The sequence below is a fragment of the Aulostomus chinensis genome, chromosome 9, assembly GCF_037954235.1.
Source record: "Aulostomus chinensis isolate RoL2024-O1b breed Wild chromosome 9, RoL_Achi_v1.0, whole genome shotgun sequence".
Taxonomy (NCBI): Eukaryota; Metazoa; Chordata; class Actinopteri; order Syngnathiformes; family Aulostomidae; genus Aulostomus; species Aulostomus chinensis.
The window spans coordinates 505,582-529,677 of NC_141328.1; the positions used below are offsets into that span (position 1 = coordinate 505,582).

The window sequence follows — 24,096 nt, forward strand, 5'->3', positions numbered from 1 at the left end:
TTTTTTCCCCAGTTGCCTTCCCAGTGTAATTTTTGTTATCGATAATTGAATGTTAAAGAAAAAGACTTCAATAAATTAGTAATTTGATGAGAAGTATTTTTAAAATCCATGTATTTATTTAATAGCTTTCTTTCTTGTTGGTTTTGATAAGAAAATGAAAAGATGAATTGTTTGAGCAAAGCTGTGTATAAATCCAGGATATCATGGTCACAGGGCAGCCGGCTCAGCCTTGCAGGTGAGGGGCAAGTCGAGGATCCAGTTTCAGCTTCTGATCCAGGGCGCGGTACCTCTGAGCCGCTGATGCCTTCTCCCTGAGGGGAACACAAATAACTTTCTGTTCATGTTGAGCAAAAAGATCTGAAAGCTTTGTAGTGGGCAGCTCTAGTGGCGATGACATGGGTGCGTGAGGGAGTACATGCTGAGGCGTGTCTTGGCGACTTGTATCCGGAGGGTTTTCTCTGAGCAGTAGGCCTGGTACTCGGCCTCCTGCTGTCTGCTCATGTTGAGCTGGTTCTGCTGGTACCACTGCTGCTTCCTCTGCAGCTCCTGAGTCTCCTGAACACAAACGTCGGTGTCACTGATGGTCACCACCTCAGGTGGCAGAGACTGAAGTCAAACTTGATCTGTTTAATGCGGCCCTGGAGTGAACTTCTTTTAGTGGACATAGAAAAAACAGGATCTAAAGTTGTTCCACCATTTAGTTACTTTGGGGCAGCAAGCGGTTCACGTATGAAACATCTCTCTGCCACTCAGGGCGCAGTCATTTAATATCACCACGACAGTCTTAACAAGGGCCTCCAGTTGTCCTCAGACGCCTGATTCAGGAGAGGAAGAACTAGCACGAATATCAGCTTGGACCTGTGACATCATCAGGCGTGGTTACGTTGCCCGTACCTGTTGGTAGCGTTCTTGGATGAGGTTGACCTGCTCCACCAGTCTTTGCTTAAACGCAGCCAGACAGCAGCGGTAGAGCTCCTGGGCATCGCTGGTGCTCACGTTCTCTACGTTGCCCAGTCGGATGAGGAAGGGAGCCAGGAAGTCCTTCTCCTTCTCCAGCAGCCACTTCTGCTCCTCCGCCACAAGCCGCTCCTGCAACCACAGCAACAAACACACGCCCACTTGTCTGAGATGAGCTTGGAAATCATTTAGCCAACGAACTAACGGTCACTTAGGAGCCAGTGCAGTCACCATTTCCTGTCTCTGTCTACGAGCCCTCGAGGCCCCTGTGGTGGTCCAGGGGGAGAAGTGAAGCTGGACGTCCCTCTGCTCGTCTTCTCGGCAGGACACAATGTCGGCAACCTGCCAGGGCCAAGACAAACTGCACACTGCTGGAGTACTAGAATGAATGTAGGTTACTATTCTAAAAGACACGAGACAAGGTCTACTTCTGTCCTACATTATACGAGAGTCAGTAACAGGTATTACAGGGTATCCATCATGAAACCTGCTCTAGTTCACCACCTCGTCATCTGTTGCTAGGTAAAATCCCCTCAGAGGAAGGTCTCAGTTGATTCAACGTGGGACTGAGGACATCCTCACCTCTTTCTTAGATTCTTTGACTTGAAGAACAACTTCCTGTTCCACCTTCATCAGTGACAGCAGCTCCTCGTACAGCCTCAGAGTCTTAACAGGCTTTTCAGATGGATCCACCTGAGAGACAGACAGACGGTTGGAGGGACGTGGTCATCAGCAGACAGGGATCCATGGCGTGTTCCTGTGTGTGGTGAGTTTGTACCAGGAAGCTGGACACCATGTCAGCGCTGAAATCCTCAGCTTTCTGTAATTCAGTGGACTCTCGTGGTTTGGTGAAGCTCCGCCCCCAAGGAGCAACTCTGCCCTCCTCCACATGATACGTCACCCTGATCCGTCTCTCAGCCAGGAGGAACACTCGCTCGGCCACGTCTTGCTTGGCCTCCTTCTTTGGGTTCCTGTGGAAACGTTCCACCACTTTCTGTTGGCAACACATAACATGAAGAAGAGCAGGAAATGTTGAACTCATTGTTGGTTCTGCCTTGTTGTGGAATGTGTTCATCAAAATAGGACAGGAAAAAAGAATCAGTCATACATTTTAGTGCACAATGAGAACAGCTTCAGTCGGCATTCAATCACAGGTCACATGACCTTGCAAGGGACGCAGATGCACTGGCACTGATGGAGGTGAACACACCAATTTGAGCGACTTTTGTTGTCTCAGCAACAAATGAAACCATGTGCAGTCAAGCTGCCCTTTCACATTGTTCAGTCAGACTGGAGACAAGATTGTAACCATGGAAACTGTCACTGACCTCATGCAACTACACCATTTCTTTGCCCTTTTCCCCCCATTTCCTCCCTAATTGTGCATTACCAAGTGACCCAACTACACGGACGCTAACCAAGCCAGAAACAGAACTGGGAACCCAACCAGCGCCCTCCTGTCCTTGCACAAAGCCACAGACTGCTACACTACTTGGGTGCCTTCCTGATTCATTTGTGATATCGAACATGATGCACCAGAACAAAGAGCCAGGACAGCAACTGGTGCCCCAGGTGAGGTCAGTTACCAGCATGTACGCGTCAACATTAGCCAAAGTTACCATCACTGGCCCATCCGATAGGTCAGAAGAGCCTTCTGGTTCTGGAAACTTGGCGTTTCGATCAAACGTAACATATCGGTAGTAGAGGAAGTCCTCTCGGCCCTCAAAGGTCTCCATCATTTCCCCTGGTGACTCCTCCCTCCTCACCAGGCCGTCAATACGAGCAGTACTGAACTCCATCTGGCGCTCGGCGTCAGCTGTGTGTGACTTGTACCTGTGAACTTAGCAGCACACACATAGACCTTTGCTGTGGGTGCTGATCCAGCACTGAGCAGGTTTCAACAGCTTATTTGGAATTGATCCAGAACTGGAGCCAGATGTGATGACATCACATGTGTGTGCTGTATGTCTGGGACACTACAAGACTTCATTATGGTAAGAGTTCTCTAGGTTTGTGTGTGTTAGCAGGAAGGTGATTGTTCTAGGAAGAACTCAACAAGTAATGGCACTGGTCCAGCAGTCAGGGCTGCGTCTGACTGCTGGAGTTACACCACTGTGACTAGATCGCCTCCTGCTGGCTGTTGAGAGGAACGCAGATTTGGCACCAGCATTCGCCTCATTTTCAAACCTGGAAGGTCAATCCACTTCCTATGCAGGCTGAGTGTCGTGTGTGTGATGTCAGACTGCAAATTTACATAAAAGATCAAAACGTCTTCCTCGTGCAAAGCGTTCAGTGGTGAAGTTGTTGACCTTGTTGACCTCCCTCTCCTCCATGTGGTCACTTCTCTGTTGGTACCATTCCTTCACCATGATGACCTCAGTGCCTTTGACAAACACACACACACACACACACAAAAAGGTAAACACAAGCAACACTGCTGTGAAACTCAGGTGTTCTCATGAGAGTGCGGCTGGTGCTTGGTAGGGGGGCGGTGTCACACTGTGGTGGCCAATCACGAGAAGGTGGCAGTAATTTGTCTGAACAAGTGCATGGCAGCACGAAACAGACTCACACTCCAGGTCTCTGTACACCGTCAGCTGTCTGACCAGCCCGTCAGCCCTCAGGTATGGAGCGAAGGTCTCCAGCTGAGCCTTCTTGTAGCGGGTGGTCTTCTGTCCTCCCGGCCAGCAGGTCTCCAGGTCTGAAGGACACATGAGAACAACCAGACATGCACATCGCCTCCATGTGTCTCTCTCACAGGGACCTTTGACCACCTACATATTCTCAGGTCATCCTCGAGTCCCAATGTGTGTTTATACTGTATTTGGAGAAACTCCCTCAAGTTCCCACAGAGACACAATGTTTATGTGAGGTGACCTTGACCTTTGACCTAAATGTTTTCAGTTCATCCTTAATACCCAAAAAGAATTGTGTGTTTTAATGTTGATGACAGATGTTTTTCTTTACTCTGCGTGCACATGACGTTCACTCTGTTTCCATGGTGTTGGTGTGTAGTCCAGCTGTCATGAGACACAACAACCTTCATCTCCAATTAACTGTCTAAAAACAGTCGTTCCCCTCAGAACAGCGAATGTAGCAAGTGAAGAGACCCACCCAGCACACGCGCCCACCATGGTCCTTCATGTGGGCTTCGGCCAGAACCACCTGTGGCAATCTGTGTTCCTGCATTGTCCATTTCGACCAGGGGTCTCAAACTGGTCCAGTCCAGCGCCGTGTGGCTGCAGGTTTTCATTCCAACCCAGCAAAAGCAACACCTGATTCTACTTCAATCAACTAAGCTGTGTCCTCACAGCTCATTGGTTGGATCAGGTGTTGCTTTTGCTGGGTTGGAATGAAAACCTGCAGCCACACGGCGCTGGACTGGACCAGTTTGAGACCCCTGTTTGAGACACAACACACAACATCAGCAACACGAACAGACAGAGCAGGTACCTTTTTTGGAGATGGAGATGTAGCTGACCCAGGATCCTGGCATTTCAAATCCTGGGCATGGAGTCTGTTCATCCTCCATCAGAACAAAAATACAATGTTTAGCTTTCATATAGAACAGCATACAGGCTAGAACAGTCCAGAACCCTATGCAATTACCTGCAGGGTTCTGTCAATTCCTAAAACAAGGGACCACTCAAACAAGCAGTCTGCATCTGTCAGGGACTACTTTCAGAGGCGAAAGAATCCTCAGCTTGGTGAAGTGTGTAGGACTTAGTCAGAATAAACCACTGTGTGTGTGTGTGTGTGTGCACGCGCATGCATGTATGTGCATATGTTAACTTGATGAAAAAATATATAACGTTTACATGGAAGTCAATCATCTGACGAGTGACCTGATTGTCATTCAGACCATATTTCCACTGAGGTGTTTACACAAGCGTCTCCTAGAATATTCCATCATCTCCTGGTTTACATGCTACAGATCAAAGTCATGACTGAAGACACACCCACATTACATCACTTCCTTCGACATCGGGGTTTCCGTCGTGTTGGAACATTTTCACTGTTGCTGATAAAGAATTAAGATCTCTGATCTTAGAGACGCGTTTGGAAGCTGAGCCGCCGTCTTGAAGACGTTCGACTGACATACATGTCACTAAAATGCCTTCAGTAGAACTTTGAAGTGAGATAAACATGTCTACAACACACAATAATGAGAGTAAGATCAGAGTACTTCACATCTTCATCTGGTTATTGATTATTCAGACTATGACCTCATTCAGGTGAAGGTCATTGGAAAATTCTGTTTCCATGGTGATGTCAGATTCAGAGGTTCGTCTTGATGGGATTAATTTCAGATTGTTGATAAAACATAAACACCTGACGAATAACAAACTAACCTGCTCGACACACACACACACACACACACACACACACACACACACACACACACACACCTCCTCCCCCTGGTTAATTCTGCTCATCATCTTCATCTCCTTCCTCTTCAGCTGCTTCCTGCTGATTGCACCGTGCAGGACCGGCTCCCACAACGTGAGATCATCCAGATCGTATACCACGTCCTACACACACACACACACACACACACACACACACACACACACACACACACACACACACACACACACACACACACACACACACACACACACACACACACACGTAACTTCATCTGTTGAAGCAACCCTGGTATGTGCCGTGTGTGGCTACTCTCACGGTGAAGCTGCTCCGCCATGTCTGCATGTTGACGTAGTAATTGAGGTGGTTCCACACGCTCTCCACGCCCAGGAAGTTCTTATCAGTGGTGCTGTAGCTCCTTCCTGTTAATGGGTCAATGAAGAAGTTCTCCTGGATTTCCCGGCTCCCTGACAGAACAAGAACCCAGCAGTGCACCCGCAAACCCCACAGGGGGTCTTCAGGCGACGGCGGACTCTGCTGTTGTCAAAGGGAGAGGAAAGGTCAGAGGTCAAAGGAAGGAGAAGAGGCTCAAACACGTACAACAGATTTACAGACAGTAGGAATCAAACAAATACTGACCTTTGTCCACACAAGATACAAATACTGCATTTTAGTGTTGTATTAGTACTTTTACCCACCAATTGTAAATACAAATATCTGCACTTCAGTTTTGATGCATTTGAGATGATCAGAAATGTTGCGCTTCATCAGCAGCTCCATCACAGGAGCGACACTTCAGTGACTGATACCGAAATCCGATAAGCACAATGCAGCAAGGAGTGTGCTTTGATTTCAGTACATTGTGTTATTATTTCATTTGAATCTAAAATGATTAAATAGTCTTCAAATGATGTATTTGGCTGATATCAAGTGAAACAGCCATGATGAACATCTCTGCAATGGCTGTGTTTTACTTTCATACTGAACATATTTCAGAGTCTGAGCTTGAAAGAAGCCTGAAAGAATCCAGACTTCTGCTGGGGTGAAGAATTCCTGGAAAATTAAAAAAAAAAAAAAAAAAAAAGAGGGGGAAAAAATCAAATACCATTCCACACTTTTGTTTGTGTCAGGACAAGTGTGCATGTTTTGACCCTTTAAAGAAACCTAGAAATCCCATGTCAGTTGTAACACCTTCATAGCGTGCGCCTGTCACAGTGACCTTTGACCGCCAAAATCTTTTCAGCTCATCCTCGAGTCCCAGTGGGTGGCTGTGGCAAATTTAAAAAAAACTTCTCTCAAGACACCCATAGACATCAAGCTAAAGACAATGAAACGGATGGTCGGGCAGATAAGGACGTGCGTCTCTACAGCTAAAGGCTCCCGTCACCTCCTGTAATTGTTCCCCCTCCTGTCTCTTCTTCTCTTGCTGCATCACAAAGCGACTTTTCATTTCCACCAGAGGTTTCACAGTGTACTTATTCTCCTGCAGCAGCTGCTCTGATGTCACAACCTGCACGCAGAAATACACGACTGAGCAGTGACACAAGCACAGCAGGTAGGCAGTGAACTCCAGAACAATGTCACCTGACTACCTCAGTGGCAAGATGGCTGCCGTCCTGCAGGCTCTGGTCCAGCAGACACATCTCTTTGGTGGCATAGCCGCTCACACAGTAGGCATCATAGTTAGTGCCAAGCAGCAGGCTGCACAGCAGGGTGGCGAACTCCACACAAGTAGCTCTCTGACGCTGCAGCACACAGGTGGACGACAACAGGTACCCGGGCTGGAACAGGAACTGAGCATGTCAGGGAGGAGGTAATTTTGCAGTCCAACAGGAAGCGATGTAGTCTACTCTGGTACTCTGCAGGCTCCTTTAGACTCTTGTTAGCAACCCACATTTTTAAGACACTGCAACATCCACCGGTCTGGTGTTTACTGGTGGATCTGATGTAGAACTGAACCTGTTGATATATTCAGCTGCTGGGAACCACACTCTGACCTGGAGACCAGGTAACCAGACCTTTACAAGGAGAACTTACCCACATTTTCTAAGAACTGGCACTGTTCTGAACTGAATATGGACATGAGCATCATTAGATAATTGTTGGTCATGTTTGTAGCCTTGGAGTGGCAAAAGATTTTTTTATGACATAGCAGGAAAAACAATTATTTTAAGGCAACAAAATAAAGCTACTTTCTTCAATGTATTTGAAAAATAAAATATGCAAACTGAGGGCACAACTTCCATCTTGTGGCCTTGGAATGCAGACTACCAGTCAGAAGTGTGGACCCACCCTCTCATTCAAAGTTCCTCTTTGTTTCTGCTACTTCCTACATTCTAGTTTCATCCTGAAGACATCAAATCTCTGAAGCAGATCAATGGAATCATGCAGCAAAGACAGAATTGTTCAGAACTGTAAACCTGTTTTATATTCCAGCTCCTCAAAGTCGCCTCCCTCTGCTTCGCTGCAGCGCTGCAAACCCTCGTCCTTCTCTCAGGGAGCTTCATGATGTCATCACCTGAAATGGTTCCCCCTCTCAGGTTCACCTTGTCAGGGTTCAGTGGAGGAGTTTCCTGCCTTCTTCCTGGTTGGGAGCATCAGTTGAGCTGAGCAGAAGTCAGGCTGCTCCCCAGCTGACAGCTCTGTTTGACCACTGCTAGAATTCATGTCATGGCAGGAGCCATCAGCTCAGTAGAGAGGAGCCACGTCCATCAGTGCTCTAAGACCTGAAGGTCACTCAGTCCAGGAAACTGGAAAAACTTTGAATGCGTCCCCGAGTGCAGTTGTAAAAACCATCAAGCGCCACGATGAAACCGGCTCACATGAGGACGGCCCAGGAGAGGAAGACCAAGAGTCTCCTCTGCTGCTGAGGAGGACTTCATCCCAGTCCCCAGCCTCAGGAACCACCAGTTAACAGCTCCTCAGACTGGAGCCCAGATGAACGCCTCAGAGTTCTGGTAGCAGACACGTCTCTGCACCAACGGTTCAGAGGAGACGGCGCAAATCAGGCCTTGATGGTCCAACAGCTGCTAGGAAACCACCACCCAGGAGAAGCAACCAGCAGAGGAGGTTTGTTTGGACCAGAACCACAAGGAGTGGACATGAGACCAGAGGACATCTGGGCTTTGGACTGATGAGTCCACATTTGAGATCTTTGGTTCCACCACCGTGTCTTTGTGGGACACAGAAAAGGTGGAGGGACGTCTCTACATGCATGGTTCCCATCGTGAAGCATGGAGGAGGAGGTGTGATGGGGGGGCTTTACTGGTGACACTGGTGGGGATTTATTCAAATTGAAGGCCCACTGAACCAGCATGGTTACCACAGCGTCCTGCAGCGACACGCAGTCCCATCTGGCTAGATACAGACGGTTTCACCTCGACACATCGCTCCTGTTCCGGATCCCAAATCCTCCAGTGGGGTTGGACTCTCTCCTTTGCTGGAGTGAGAGGTGAGATGCAGAGGATCAAGATGGGCTTTCTGATAGCCCCAGGACTCTGCCTGCATGTTGGGGTTCACCCTGGTGGACAAAGGGTTGCTTCCCTGTGCCTTCAGGTTGGGGAACGGGTCCTGACTGTTGTCTGCACTTATGCACCAAACAGCAGAAAAGAGCACCACCCTTTTTGGAGTCCCTGGGAAGGGTGCTGGACTCCACTGTCCTACAGGGGAACTTCAGTGCTCATGAGGGCAATGACAGCGTGAACTGTAGGGTTGTGACTGGGAGGAACGGCCCGACCTGAACCTGAGTGGCGTTCAGTTATTGGACTTCTGTGTGAGTCACAGTTTGTCCATAACTAACACCATGTTAGAACATAAGGATGTCCACCAGTGCACGTGGCACCAGTACGTCCTAGGTCGCAGGTCAATGATCGATTTTATAGTCGTATCATTTGACCTGCGGCCGTATGTTCTGGACACTCAGGTGAAGAGAGGAGCTGAGCTGTCAACTGATCACCATCTGGTGGTGAGTTGGATCAGGCAGCGTTTCTCAAAGTGTGTGGCGTCCCGGGGGGGCGTGAGTCACCCAACGTCAAAACATTATTTCCCCCCTCACCTTTCGCTTTGTTTATGGTTCCACCGCGAAAAAAATTCCGACATCCAAACATTAGTTCCCCCCTCCCCTTTTCCCCGCAGTGAGGGGGGGGGACTAATGTTTGGACGTCGGAATTTTTTTCGCGGTGGAACCAAAGCGCGCTTTAAACCTCTTTCATAGCAACTGTTGTCAGGTCTGTTTTTAAAATGGAGAGATATTTGACAGGAATGAAACACATTGTATTTCATTTTTTCTAGTTCTGAAAAACTAAAGGAATGTTTGTAATTTTTAACAGGTCAATAACGTTAAACATGGCCTATTTTGTCAAAAAATTTGGCGTGGGGGGGGGGGGGGGGATGAAAATTTTTCTTCCTCCAAGGGGGGGAATGACAGAAAAAGTTTGAGAACCACTGGGATCAAGTGACAGGGGAAGACGGCGCGCAGACCCAGCAGACCCAGCAGACCCAGCAGACCCAGCAGACCCAGCAGACCAAAACGAGTAGTGAGGGTTTGCTGGGAACGCCTGGCAGAATGATCTTCACCTCCCACCTCTGACAGAGCTTTGACCACATTCCGGGGGCTGTGGGGGAAACTGAGTCCGAATGGGCCATGTTACACTCTGCCATTGTCGAAGCTGCTGTTGTGAGCTTAAGCTGCAAGGCTGCTGGGGCCGGAGGCGGCGGTAATCCCTGCACGTGCCAGTGGACACCAGAAGTCAGGGGAGCCATCAAGCTGAAGAAGGAGGCCTACAGGGTGTGGTTGGTCTGTGACTCTCCGGAAGCAGCCGAGGGTACCTGCAAGCCAAGCCATGTGCGGCTGTGACTGTTGCTGAGGCAAAAACACGGGTGTGGGAGGAGTTTTGTGAGGCCATGGAGGATGACTATTGATTGGCTCGGAAGAGGTTCTGCAAACCATCTGTCGCCTCACAGGGGAAGGCGGCAAGTTGCTCACCCTATCTACAGTGGTGGGGGGTACTGACGTCAAGTGGGGAGATAGTTGGACGGTGGAAGGAATACTTTGAAGGGTGAGATCTGCCCTGGGTATCTCAAGGCTCTGGATGTTGTAGGGCTGTCCTGGCTGACACGTCTCTGCAACAATGCGTGGACATCGGGGCGGTGCCTTTGGAGTGGCAGACTGGGGTGGTGGTCCCCTTCTTTAAGAAAGGGGACCAGAGGGTGTGTTCCAACTATCAGGGGATCACACTCCTCAGCCTCCCTGTAAAGGTCTACGCCAGGGTACTGGAGAGGAGGGTCAGGGTGATAGTAGAACCTCAGATAGAGGAGGAGCAATGGATCAGCTCTTCACCCTCGCTAGGGTGCTGGAGGGGGCATGGGAGTTTGTCCAACCAGTCCACATGTGCTTTGTGGGGGGGGGGGGGGGGGGGGTACTCCAGGAGTTTGGAGTGGATGGCCCCTTACAAAGGGCCGTTCAGTTTTTCTACCGAAGGAGTGAGAGCCTGGTTCATATTGCCGGCAGTAAGTCAGACCCAGTTAAGGTTGGACTCCACCAAGGCTGCCCTTTTCTCGGCAGAGCCATGTGGTGGAGGTTGTCGAGTTTAGTGGTGGGAGGATATCATCTCTGGGGGATTGACAGGTGGATTGGGGCGGCGTCTGCAGTGATGCGGGTGCTAAACCAGTGGTGAAGAGTGAGCTTCGCCAGAAGGTGAGGCTCTTGATTTACCTGTCAGTCTCCGTTCCACCCCTCACCTGTGGTCATGAGCTCTGGGTAATGACTGAAAGAACAAGATCCTGAATCCAAGCGGCTGAAATGAGTTTCCTCCTCAGGGAGGCTGGGCTCTCCCTTAGAGACAGGGTGAGAAGCTCCGTCCTTCAGGAGGGACTCAGAGTAGAGCTGCTGCTCCTCCAGGTAGAGGAGTCAGTGGAGGTGGTTCAGGCATCTGGAGAGGACGCCTCCCTCAGGAGGTGTTCCAGGCATGTCTGACCGGGAGGAGGCCTCGGGGCCGACCCAGGACACGCTGGAGGGATTATATCTCTGGGCTGGCCTGGGAACGCCTCAGGATTCCCCCGGAAGAGCTGGTGGACGTGGCAGGGAGAGGACAGTCTGGGCTTCCTTGCTGAGGCTGCTGCCCCCACGACCCGGACCCACCGGATAAGAGGAGGACAATAAGGATGAATAAAATACAAAACATGTTTTGAGTTATTTCACACTTTTTTGTTTTCTACATAATTTCACGTGTTGTTCACAGTTTTGATGCCTTCAGTGAGAATCTTAATTTAATGAGAAGGTGTGGCCAAACTTGACTTTGACTGGTAGTGTAGATATTTTTTCTCTCTATGGCTCATCCAGGGCTCAATAGAGGCCACAGTTCCTCCAGTCTGACATGACCAAGACACAAATGTTATATATGACAACTCAATTATGGTGTTATATTTCTGACCAGTTGGTCAGGTGGCAGCAGATGCTCCAGAGACAGGAAGTCAGCCACAAAAGAGGCGCAGCCTTCCCAGGTATGAAGGTTAGGGTGGGATGTTGCTGTGGGCCGAAGACTCGTGGACACAAACTTCTGAATACAAACAGAGGGAAATACGTGTTAGCTGTGTGAGGGTGACAGACAGGTGAGACCAGTGTTGGCGTTACCTTGACACCGCACTCGTTGACAGGGCAGAGCAGCAGAGGCTTTCGGTCAGGATACAACTGTGAATACTGACACAGGAAGTTGTCTGCGATGGTCAGCAGCTGCGCCTCTTCAGAGGAGTTTCTTCTGTAGGGCTCAGGACATCGCTCATCTGTCCTGTCCAGGCAGGCGACATCAGCATGTTCAGTCATGTGATGTGTGATTATTTAAAGCAGAGGTTGCTCAACTTTTCATCCCAGGATCCCAAAAATACTGCATATGTGCGTGCACGCACACACACACACACACACACACACACACACACACACACACACACACACACACACACACACATAACCCTCCATGATGAGGTGTTTTTGACCTGAGACCTCAAAAATCGTGATGGTTCATCCGTGAGTCCCACTGGAAATTGGTTTGAGGAGTTTCCTGGAGCCCTTGAGATGGCGTGTTGACCGAATGGACAAACAACCTAAGGCCTGATTGGTGGCAATTTGTGAAACATTTGTTTGTCTTAAGCTTAAATAGCAAACATGCTATGCATGTTCTCTCTCTCTCGCTCCTGCAGTGTGTGAGTGTGTGAGAGGAAGAAGACGCTTACGGGAAATCACAAGGAGTTGAAACTGGAAAGTTAAACTCTGCTGGCTCCTCCTCTTCCTCCCGGGAACCTTCTCCTCTGGCTGGCTCCTCCTCTTCCTCCCGGGAACCTTCTCCTCTGGCTGGCTCCTCCTCTTCCTCCCGGGAACCTTCTCCTCTGCCTGGCTCCTCCTCTTCCTCCCGGGAACCTTCTCCTCTGCCTGGCTCCTCCTCTTCCTCCCGGGAACCTTCTCCTCTGGCTGGCTCCTCCTCTTCCTCCCGGGAACCTTCTCCTCTGGCTGGCTCCTCCTCTTCCTCCCGGGAACCTTCTCCTCTGGCTGGCTCCTCCTCTTCCTCCCGGGAACCTTCTCCTCTGGCTGGCTCCCCACTCTCTGACTCCTGCAGGGTCGCCATCTGTCACACAGCTGTAAACGGGTTACTTTTACCGGCCAAGTTTACTCTGAATAGTGTTGGTGAATGTGTGAGCTGCTGGACACCTGAATCCCCCACGGGGATGAAAAAACTATCCATCCATCCATCCATCATTCTGTCCATACATCCATCTACCATCCATCCATCAGTTTATTGTTGATGATTTGTCAATTAGTTGCCCAGGAAATGAACATTACGGGCGAACCAGAAACACAAAAAATATATATTTTCCATTTGAACAAATGTTGTTTACCGTATTTTAGCATTTAAAACGATTGTATTAAACAAGGCCAACACCAGGGCCAGTTCTAGACAGACATTTATGAGGGGGCATGCAGCAATATTAAGGGGCATCATGGATGCACACAATGCTGTGGCAGCAATTTTTTGGGTGCCCTGTGTCCAACCTCCACCTGGAGGACCAGGCCTCCACTCTGGGACCTGTCCGACTGGTGTCTTAGTAGGAGCAAACCCCCCGACCACGACAAGGGGGGAAACTGAAACATAAAATAAATAAAAATTCCTTCATCCAGATTTGAACAATCAATTCCATAAGACAATTGGATGAGTCTAAATCTCAGATAAGATTTTAAACTAACAGTAAGACTTTACTCCGTTTCTAATTTTTACAAAACGAAGAGGCAGGAATCGACTTATCGAGGCTTTTCCCCAACAGCACAGCAAACAACCCAACAGGCTGTGTGCAGTGTTGCCAGCTCCTCAGTAAGGAAAGTCGCTATTGGCTGTCCTAAAAGTCGCTAGAAGTCGCCAATTTGCATAATGTGCATGTGATCGCAATGGATGCTGTAGGAGAGACTTCGCAGTAGACATAAAGTCCATCCATCGTCATCTTCTGCTTATTCCTCACTAGTAAGGGTCGCGGGGGTGGAGCCTATCCCAGCATCTACGGGCGAGAGGCGGGGTTCACCCTGGACAGGTCGCCAGTCCATCGCAGGACCAACACACAGAGACGAACAACCATTCACACTCACACTCACACCTACGGTCAATTTAGAGAATCAATCAGCCTCGTCCCCAAATTGATGTCTTTGGACTGTGGAGGAAGCTGGAGTACCAGAGACAGTGGCCACAGTGCTAACCTCTGCACCACCGTGCAGCCTAGACATAAAGTGATTAAAAAAACTAAATGTTTTAGAACTACATATATTGTATATATGTATACTATATGTGTATAAATATATATATATAAATATATATAAAAATATATATAAATATATATATAAATATATTAAAATATATATATATATATATAATGCTGTATAATGCAGTGATTTGGTGACAACGAATGAACCTTTACGTTTATTTAACATCCCGCTATCCGATCCCGAAGGGTGGGATCTCCTCGGAGGCTTTGCGCATGCGCGATTCATTTGCTGCCTGGACACAGAGGGGTGAGGGCTCTGCTCCTCTCCTGACTGCCGCGCCGCTGGAGGCGGTGATCGCCTGTGTGTGACTCCCTTCGGGCGGAGCAGGAAGAGCCCACTGCTCGCTGAGAACATGAATTGCGGAACAAAGATACGTGCTCTTACGTAAGTCCCCAAAAGTCAGAAAAGTCTCCAATAACACCAGGAAAAGTCGCTAATTTGTCACTAGTCGCTTTGGACAAAAAAAGTCGCCATTGACAGTTGGAGAGTCGCCAGATTTAGCGAGAAAGTCGCCAAGTTGGCAACACAGGCTACGGAGGAGAACATTTCACAACAAAAATCTTTCCTGGGGTCTGAAATCTGAATCAGTGACGGGCTGTGACATCACTGGGTCATTTGCATACTAAGCGTGATTGGCTACTTATTGACGGGGGCGGAGCGTAGCGTGAAACTACACGGATGCGCGCGCACACACAGGAGGGAAAGCCAAGTGCAATTAATTGTGTTCATATTTAACGCGTACATTTTGTGGGTAACCTATTTAACAATTCTACAGTTTCATTTAGCGGACGCTTTTGTCGACGTTCAACACGAGCAAGAATTCAGACTGAAGGAGAAGTCCATCGTAGCGCCAAAGTGCTTCAGTAGTGATTTGGTCACAGGTGCTGCCATCTAGTGGCAGAAGAAGTGTCGCCCCCCCTCCCTTTTTTTTTTGACAAACATACAACATGACACAACCCAGTTAGTGCTGCATAGTCACTAAGTGCTGGGTCTGGGACCCTCAGACTGAGTCTACCCCAGGACAAAGGTTCAGTGCCTCGGTGCTCAAACAAACATCCGAAACTCTTAAATTTTCATGGGGGGAGGGGAGGGGTGTCAACGCTCCATTGAGGGGTAGTGCCCCCTCTTGCCCCGGCGTACAGCCCCGGCCAACACTGGTAACTCACCCGGTACCCGACATCGGTACCAAGATATTTTACTTCTAATATTTGCATTCGTCCCAAGGGTTAGCTCACAGGTGGCTAATGGGTAGCTAACAGGTGTCTAATGATATCTGATGTTAGCCAGCAATGAATACTTGACATGTACAATGAAACAAATATATACAAAATAAAAATAAAAGCAAAGTAACAGTTCGTTCCTCACCTGGCCGGAGCTCCTGCTAACTCCGGGCGAACATGTGAAACTTGTTGTCTGAAGCTCCTCCGTCGCCATGGCAACAACTGGACATCGTGACGTCGATGATTTGCTCCGGACATTTGGATGCAAAGGAACATTAACGATTAAAAACGAACAGAAGTTATCAGAAAAGCTGCTGATGGTCGTCATGACCTTCGATGCCTCGTGTGTTGGAGCGTCGTCCCAAACTGACAAACGTGAAGGAAGTTCATGAATCCATGTGTTCGAGGGAAAGGTCCGTGGTAACTCAGCACATCTGTTCTAAACAGAGAACATATTTACGATCCTTCAAGAAGATTTCTTGGTTCTTTCATAACTATTCTAAAATGTCAGTTCAAGGACATTATTAGAAATTCAGCTGATTTCATTCTCAAGCTTCTCTGAAGTTGATGATTGCGGGGTGGGTTCGATCCCCCTCCAGACGTTTGTCATTGGACGCAACTCAGGTTTGGCGAGTCGTCAGCGCACCGGAACACGCATGCGCCCAGCGGTACTTCCTGGTTCCTGTCAGACGGACAACAGAAGTAGAAACTCCGCAACTGAGCCGTTCTACCGACAGAGATCCGCCTGGTTCAGTTTGTGGTGTCTGGGTTGTGGTCTCTGGGTTGTGGTCTCTGGGTTGGATGTGATAGTGTGCCTCTATGCGCGCTCCCGCGTGTGTCGCGCTGCTGGTTTGGCTACTGAACGATGCTGCGACTCATCAGTTCACCGAAGAGGAGATGGCAGGTGTCAGGTAAGATGCTAACACTTCCCATCCACTACCATTCATTTTGCTAAGCTAACTACCCTTGGGCTCTGAGGACGGTGGACAACCGTGGACTTTACCTGAAAGTGGGCGTAGCCCTTCGAAATGACTCCAAACCGTTTATTCACTGACGAGCTAAACAGCTTTGTTCTGTGTATATGTATGTGTATATATATATATATATATATATATATATATATATATATATATATATATTTGTTAATAAAACTAACGCAGTAAAAAAAAAGTATTCACTGACGAATTGATTAATCATGTCTGGCCGACAACTCGGAGCCTGCAGCTCTGGGCTCTCACCTGTGTCCTCTGTGTGGATGCTCCAGACAGCGCATCAAAGGCATGTTCTACCACGCCTACAACAGTTACCTCGACCATGCCTTCCCATATGATGAGCTCCGCCCACTCACCTGTGATGGACAGGACACCTGGGGCAGGTAAGGTCTTCTCAGTCTGGTGCTGCACATGCAGCCTTGACAAGGAAGCACACACAATTAATTCAAAAGGCTTGTTGCTAGTTTTGAACAATTTTCTAGCAATTACTGAAAAACAAGACACCTTTTTCAATGATGAGATCAAATAGATCTGTCACTAAAGAAGAAAGCAAAAGTAGGGGGGCGGTGCGCCACTGCCCAGTCCACTGATATCAGGGGTTCATTTGGGGTCTCGGGGTCATCGGACATGGGATCTGGTGGAAAATCAAAGAATTTGTCGTGAAGATATTTTATTCTTGCCTCACATGGTTCCCATGAGTGGATATGTGAGTATGTGAGTGTGACTCAGAGTTGGTCGAAAGCATCCTGTTCTTGTCACAACGTTTCTCTCTCTGTCCCGACAGTTTCTCTCTCACTCTCATTGACGCTCTCGACACTCTGCTGGTAAGATTTGACAAAAGCATTGCATTTCTGAAACGTTCAGCACACGTGGATACGTCTGCTGAACGTTCAAGGGACGTGTGTGAAAGCTAATGCTGCCTTCAGGTGTCACAGAGAGTGCCGTTCACACAGAAACCTTTGTCTCTGCAGGTGCTGGGAAACCGGACAGAGTTCCAGCGTGTGGCGTCACTCCTGCAGGACACGGTGGACTTTGACATTGATGTCAACGCGTCTGTGTTTGAAACCAACATCAGAGGTGAGAGACGGGGGGAGATGCAAGGCTGGTAGGGTTTCAGGTAGAACCCAAGGTCCCGGGTGACAGTTCACAGGTGTGTGGTTGTATGTTGTGTTAACAAATACAGTTTTTCCTCTTCCTGGACGTAGCAAGGTAACTGATCATGAAAAACAGGAAAGAATCAATTAAGGAAGTTTTGTGTGTGTGTGTGTGTGTGTGTGTGTGTGTGTGTGTGTGTGTGTGTGTGTGTGTGTGTTCTTGCTTCCGTGTGTGCACAGTGGTGGGTGGTCTGCTGTCAGCCCACCTGTTAGCAGGACGGGCAGGGATGGAGCTGGAGCCTGGCTGGCCCTGTTCAGGTCCACTGCTGCGGATGGCCGAGGACGCTGCCAGGAAACTGCTGCCAGGTAGGAAAGAGCTCAGCAGGCTGGAGGTTGGTGGTTTGGGTTTGACTGACAGCTGGATCCAATAATGCCTCTGTCCCATTTATATGAACCAAGGTGTCAAAATACCAGGAAGAGATCCCAGTAGAAGCTCTGTACATGAGGATCACAACAGATTGACTCTCCCCCCAGCAGATCCAGAACATCTAGACATTGTTCCTCTCAGACAACAGTCAGCGTTCCCCTGCAAGAAGGGTTCAAATGTGAGGAGGCATAAAATGGCACCAACAATGATTGACTAATTTATGTTAACATCTGTTTTCTCGCAACGACAAAGAGATTTTATTTAAAATAAAGAAGTGTACTTCAGTGGGAGTTTATCAGTAGTTATTATATGTAGTTTATAAATTTAAATTTTTCTTATTAGATGCAAATAAAGGAAATAAAATCAATCAAACATGTAGGTATCAGGGAGCAGTCCACCTCTGATGTGTAGATGAAAACCAGTCTGACACTAGAACTGGCAAACATGAGTATCCTGGTGTACTCTACATACCTGCAGTACAATACATGCAGTACTGCGGGTATTGTACTATACAGACAGTACTGCAGGTACAGTACTGCATATGTGTTTATGCATGAAGATTCGTGGGTTTGAAACCTCTCTCTGTACTATGGTTCTGCTAAAGCTAAGCTAATGCCCTCTATTGGCTGACGGCGCCCTCGATGAGCACAGAGAGGACCAGCTCCTTGTGTCGGGTCAGCTAATGCTCACGCCAACACGGAGCACTGTCTCAGATACAGGGATGAGACACAATCATGGCAAGCGTGTCAACAGCTGTGTGACAGCTGCAGACGTCTTCTGGTCAAATCAGAGCAATAAACTGCCTGATGAATCTCAAGATGGCCGCCTCTTCTTTAAATTGTAGCATTCCAGACTCCCACCGGCATGCCGTATGGCACAGTGAACCTGCTGCGAGGCGTCAGCCCCACAGAGACACCCGTCACCTGCACTGCCGGCGTGGGGACCTTCATCCTGGAGTTCGCCACCCTCAGTCGACTGACAGGAGACACCATCTTTGAGGACACAGCTCGTCGAGCGCTGAGGGCCCTGTGGAAGACCAGGTCGGACATCGGACTGGTAAATATCTGGTTTCAGTTTTGTCATTTTTGGATATTCTTCCTGTGTCCTTTGTCTGGATGGCTGGACACTGAAGACGGAGCCAAGAGCAAACTGACATCACGTCAACCTCTCTGGAACTGAACCAATCAGAGTCAACCTCTCTGGTACTGAACCAATCAGAGTCAACCTCTCTGGTACTGAACCAATCAGAGTCAACCTCTCTGGTACTGAACCAATCAGAGTCAACCTCTCTGGTACTGAACCAGTCAGAGTCAACCTCTTAGTAACTGAACCAATCAGAGTCAACCTCTTAGTAACTGAACCAATCAGAGTCAACCTCTTAGTAACTGAACCAATCAGAGTCAACCTCTCTGGAACTGAACCAATCAGAGTCAACCTCTCTGGAACCAAACCAATCAGAGTCAACCTCTCTGGTACTGAACCAATCAGAGTCAACCTCTCTGGTACTGAACCAGTCAGAGTCAACCTCTTAGTAACTGAACCAATCAGAGTCAACCTCTTAGTAACTGAACCAATCAGAGTCAACCTCTCTGGAACTGAACCAATCAGAACTCCCCTCAGAAAACAAACATTTCAAAGTTGTTGGCTTGTCGTCGTGTGTAAAACTTTATAAATCATGAATTCATTCTTTCTAGAAATCACCATGATGATGTCACTCCTTCAGACTCCTTTGATCAGTTTAGTCATGAAATCTCAGTCTAATCACAGAGAGAAGCAGCGTCACTCAGACTCTGCTGGTCTCTGCTGCTGCTCGCCATCGTCTCCGGGTGATGTCACGCTCCCAGTTACGGCGGTGGGTTCAGGATGGTTCTGTCTGCCACAGTTGATAATGAAACAGACGGTGAATCCAGTGTGTGCTACACCAGCATTGAATAAATAACCTTCCAGTGTTAAAGACCTGTCCCAGAGATCGGCCAGGTTGTCTGGCCTGTCCTGACCGCCTTGTTCTTCTGTGTGTCCAGGTGGGGAACCACATTGATATCCTGTCAAAGAAGTGGGTGGCGCAGGACGCTGGTATCGGTGCTGGGGTGGATTCCTACTTTGAGTACCTGGTGAAAGGAGCCATCATGCTGCAGGATGAGGAGCTACTCAACATGTTCCTGGGTAGCACTGGTGCCTCCTTCCCCGACTCACTGGGCACTGCATCCATGTTAGCTAACGACAGGCTGCAGGGTTGGGGAGCTAACTGGCTTAGTCAGCTCTTCCAGGAGGGTTCCATTTTCTTTCTGTCTCTGGGAACAATGGCTAAAAAGAGATTTTCACTAAAATAGATTTGTTCCTGAATTACGAGTGTAGTCCATGTCTGTTATGTACCCTGAGATATCCTGTCTGGCTTCATGAATAAGATTTAGTTCGAAACATACAGAGCAGTGCAGGAGCAAGTTCGAAACTGCTAAACAAGTTCTGCCCATAGAACATCTGGTTACCCCCTTTCCAGGCCAGAGACTTGCAATCAGGTGTGTGGTTCCCAGCAGCTGAAGATATCAGCAGGTCCAGTTCTACATCAGATCCACCAGTAAACACCAGACCGGTGGATGGTGGAGGTTCAGTTCTACATCAGATCCACCAGTAAACACCAGACCGGTGGATGGTGGAGGTTCAGTTCTACATCAGATCCACCAGTAAACACCAGACCGGTGGATGGTGGAGGTTCAGTTCTACATCAGATCCACCAGTAAACACCAGACCGGTGGAAGGTGGAGGTTCAGTTCTACATCAGATCCACCAGTAAACACCAGACCGGTGGATGATGGAGGTTCAGTTCTACATCAGATCCACCAGTAAACACCAGACCGGTGGGTGGTGGAGGTTCAGTTCTACATCAGATCCACCAGTAAACACCAGACCGGTGGAAGGTGGAGGTTCAGTTCTACATCAGATCCACCAGTAAACACCAGACCGGTGGGTGGTGGAGGTTCAGTGTTGAAGTCGTGTAACCCTGGTGTAACCTTTATAGGCTGACATTAGCTTAGCTATGGGCTTTTGGTGGAGGAACCATGGAGATGATCACTTCCTGTTGGAGTACAAAAACCCTTTATAATAGTTCTACTTTGTGCCTCTAATCTACATGAATGTGTTTGTCAGATTTGGATCGAGCAATTCAGAACTACACTCGCTTTGACGACTGGTACCTGTGGGTGCAGATGCATAAAGGAACAGTGTCCATGCCTGTGTTCCAGTCTCTGGAGGCGTTCTGGCCCGGCCTACAGGTGGACATGATACAGCACCGGTACACAGACGTCAACACACTCACAGGGATCAACTTGTCTTGTTTGTGTTTCTTCAGTCTCTGTTGGGGAACCTAGACAGCGCTGTGAGAACCTTCCAGAATTATTACTCAGTGTGGAGACAGTTCGGAGGTCTACCTGAGTTTTACAGCATCCCTCAGGGTTACACGGTGGACAAGAGAGAGGGGTACCCGCTCAGACCAGGTCCATGCACGAGCCCACGCACCAGCACACTGCACATGCACGCACAAGTTCCAGTAGTTTGGTTGTTTGGGACCACTGAGGTTTTACGTCAGTCATTTCACACCGGCTTCCTGAGGTTCTCCTGCCTGCACCTAGAAAATACTACAAATACTAATCAGAATACTTGCTTTTACTTCAAGGTCTTGCTTGTACTTTTCTCAGATATAGCTGATATACTCTGGCTCTGTTTTACCCCTCTATTAGAATACTTACATGACAGGACTCTGTGTTGTCATGTGTTGCAGAGCTCATTGAGAGCGCCATGTACCTGTTCAGAGCGACAGGTGACCACACCTACCTGCAGTTGGGCCTCGATGCCCTGGAATCCATCGAGAGGATCTCGAAGACGCCCTGTGGATTCGCCACCGTGAGTCCATCTGGATGTTAAGTTGAGGATTTCATTGTTTAGTCGAAACAGAAATATTCTCAAAATGAGTCATGCAAAAAGGTGTCAGTTTGCCCCCCCCAGCAGACAGCAGAGCTTAGAGACCTCAACTGTACTGTAATGCCGGAGCTCCAGTACCTCCAGTACTGCAGAGTAGCCAAGAAGGTACTGAGAAGTATTGTAGTTCAGTCGCTGGTCCATCCTGCAGGGAGGCACCTCCATGTGTTCACGCGTAGTATCAGTAATCAGTATTTTGGTTCTTCTGTGTACAGTAGAAACAGTCGTCTTTGCCAAATGTGACATCACATCAGGTCATTCAACGGTATTTTCTCCTACTACCACCGCCATCATCATCATCATCATCATCATCATCATCAGAAACAGATCAATGGTGAAACCGTCAGAAAGAGAACTGCCGGCAACAGATGAAAGTCTTGATCTGAATCTAATGCCCCCCCCCCAGGTCAAGGACCTGCGAGACCACCAGCTGGACAACAGGATGGAGTCCTTCTTCCTCGCTGAGACCATCAAGTACCTCTATCTGCTCTTTGACCCCACCCACTTCCTGCATGGTGGAGGAGTTGAGGGGGACGGAGCCTGGGAGGAGGGCGGGGAGGGGGGTCTGTGTGTCTTAGGTGCAGGGGGGTTCATCTTCAACACGGAGGCCCACCCTCTTGACCCAGCAGCGCTCTACTGCTGCAGCCACCACACACGGGACCAGCAGGAGCTCCGCCACATCTTGCTCAGCCTATCACAGCCTGGCAGCCAATCAAACCCGCCCCCCAGGCAGACAGAAGACCCTCTCCCTGGCCAATCCGAAAGCATTGCTCTTAAACTGGGTGAGAAGAAGCTGGCACCCCCTCCGCTGTCCTGCCCTGTTCAGCCGTTCAGTGCTCGACTCTCCATCCTGGGACAAGTTTTCACTGATAACACCTGAGCCGACTCCAGTTGGCTCCTGGCGCCGAGGGCCCAAACATGCCAGTGTTGTTGTCGTCTCCAGACACCTGGGCATGTGACAGCATCATCATCAGAGGATCCAGGTTTGTGGTTTTGCGCTGTGAACTCTGACCTTGATGTGAAATAAAAGTCAGATATATTTGTATTTATTAGCAACCTTGAGATGGTGGTGTGGTTTTTGTCTGATTATGTACACAACTGCTGATGACACAAGAGCTGGAGGCTCCGATGATGCAGGAACCAGAGGAACAATGAGGTAGAACCAGAATATCAGCAGCTGAACCAGAGAGCACCTCGCTTCACTCAGCCGACCTTTGAACTATGCCTCTTTGGTGCCAGCACTGGGTGCAACCTTGTAGCCCCGCCCACATTGCAGTGTGTGTGTTGCACAGAGTAAGAGGGAGGTGATGCCTGATATCTGGGTTTAACATGAAGGAGCAGAGCACTGCTGCGTCCCCCAGGTGGCGCTAGAGAACACACATCCTGCTGGCGTTGTTGCTGTAGGTCAGGTGAAGGCAATGCAGGGTCAGCGGCCCTCATTTATCTAACCGCTGCATGACAGGAAATGGGCGTGTGCCAGCAGTCCGCCACTCCTCTGATCATTGGTCAGTATGGACGTGAGTGGAGATGCACATTTGACCTCTGCATGACCTGGCGGTGCAGCTCGGTAGAGCTGGAGGAGCCAGTGGACTGTCAGACCACTCTGACTATTGAGAGGTGGGGGGATGGGAAGCTCCCAGCAACTGCTGGTGTTGCTATGGGCTCCAGCAGGTTCCAGGTGAGGGATGATGTCGGCTGCTCGTGGACCCAAAACTGGAAGCTGTGTCAATCTAACTGAATCACAAAACTTCAAGTCACAATCGAAAATGGTGGACGATTCCACTCATGCTGTCGCAGCTGGATGATGGCTCCTGTTGAAGGGGAAGGGGGGTGGCACTGTTAACGTGGTTGTTTTCATTAAAACCAATGGACACGCCCCCCTCAAGGTGAAGACACTTCCTCCTGATCAGAGATGCTGCTTCCTCCTCTGCCTCAGCCACGCTGTCACATCCTGTAAGAGATCCGCACTCTCTTTCCACAAGGGTACGCTGTACTCAGTCAATGGTTGCAGCATGGGATTCTGTTCCCTGAAGAAAGAGAGAAGATTTTGACAGTGGTTACATTTTAATTCTTAACTTCCATAAAGTCTTTTATTCTTGAAGCACTAAATGATTTTGGTGTGGTTCTAATCGTGTAAGTCCAGTTAGAACGCTACAGTGACACCACTGTGGCTGTGGGATGTGGAGGCCCCCCCGGGAGGGGCCCCTGGGAGGGGCCCCAGGGAGGTGTCCCCGGGAGGGGCCCCAGGGAGGGTTCTGGACCGACC

At 48.9% G+C, this 24,096-nt stretch overlaps 2 protein-coding genes across 5 annotated transcripts; one reads left to right on the plus strand and one right to left on the minus strand.

The window, feature by feature from the left end:
* Positions 1 to 18: 18 nt before the first annotated feature.
* drc7 (dynein regulatory complex subunit 7) lies at positions 19 to 15,968 on the minus strand. 4 transcript variants are annotated; one of them, XM_086212875.1, is made up of 18 exons: positions 15,491 to 15,967; positions 12,553 to 12,941; positions 11,957 to 12,110; positions 11,757 to 11,882; positions 6,918 to 7,106; positions 6,713 to 6,835; positions 5,644 to 5,862; positions 5,367 to 5,489; positions 4,411 to 4,483; positions 3,530 to 3,658; positions 3,212 to 3,340; positions 2,577 to 2,797; positions 1,736 to 1,951; positions 1,540 to 1,650; positions 1,189 to 1,299; positions 895 to 1,089; positions 416 to 555; positions 93 to 311 (listed from the first exon to the last, which is right to left on the minus strand). In XM_086212875.1, exons 1-18 carry the CDS (start codon positions 15,671 to 15,673, stop codon positions 224 to 226), a joined length of 2,919 nt encoding a protein of 972 aa, XP_086069001.1. In that variant the 5' UTR covers positions 15,674 to 15,967; the 3' UTR covers positions 93 to 223. The 4 variants fall into 4 exon arrangements, with proteins under 4 accessions (XP_086068998.1, XP_086069001.1, XP_086068999.1 ...); XM_086212873.1 differs by having other exon boundaries at positions 6,918 to 7,118; XM_086212874.1 differs by having other exon boundaries at positions 114 to 334; positions 6,918 to 7,118; positions 15,491 to 15,968.
* On the plus strand, positions 15,600 to 22,892 carry edem2 (ER degradation enhancer, mannosidase alpha-like 2). Its single transcript, XM_086212881.1, has 11 exons — positions 15,600 to 16,256; positions 16,610 to 16,720; positions 17,122 to 17,161; positions 17,309 to 17,414; positions 17,672 to 17,797; positions 18,703 to 18,914; positions 19,880 to 20,021; positions 21,003 to 21,127; positions 21,205 to 21,349; positions 21,634 to 21,755; positions 22,237 to 22,892. The coding sequence occupies exons 1-11, from the start codon at positions 16,165 to 16,167 to the stop codon at positions 22,708 to 22,710; spliced, it is 1,695 nt and encodes a 564-aa protein (XP_086069007.1). The 5' UTR covers positions 15,600 to 16,164; the 3' UTR covers positions 22,711 to 22,892.
* Positions 22,893 to 24,096: the final 1,204 nt, after the last annotated feature.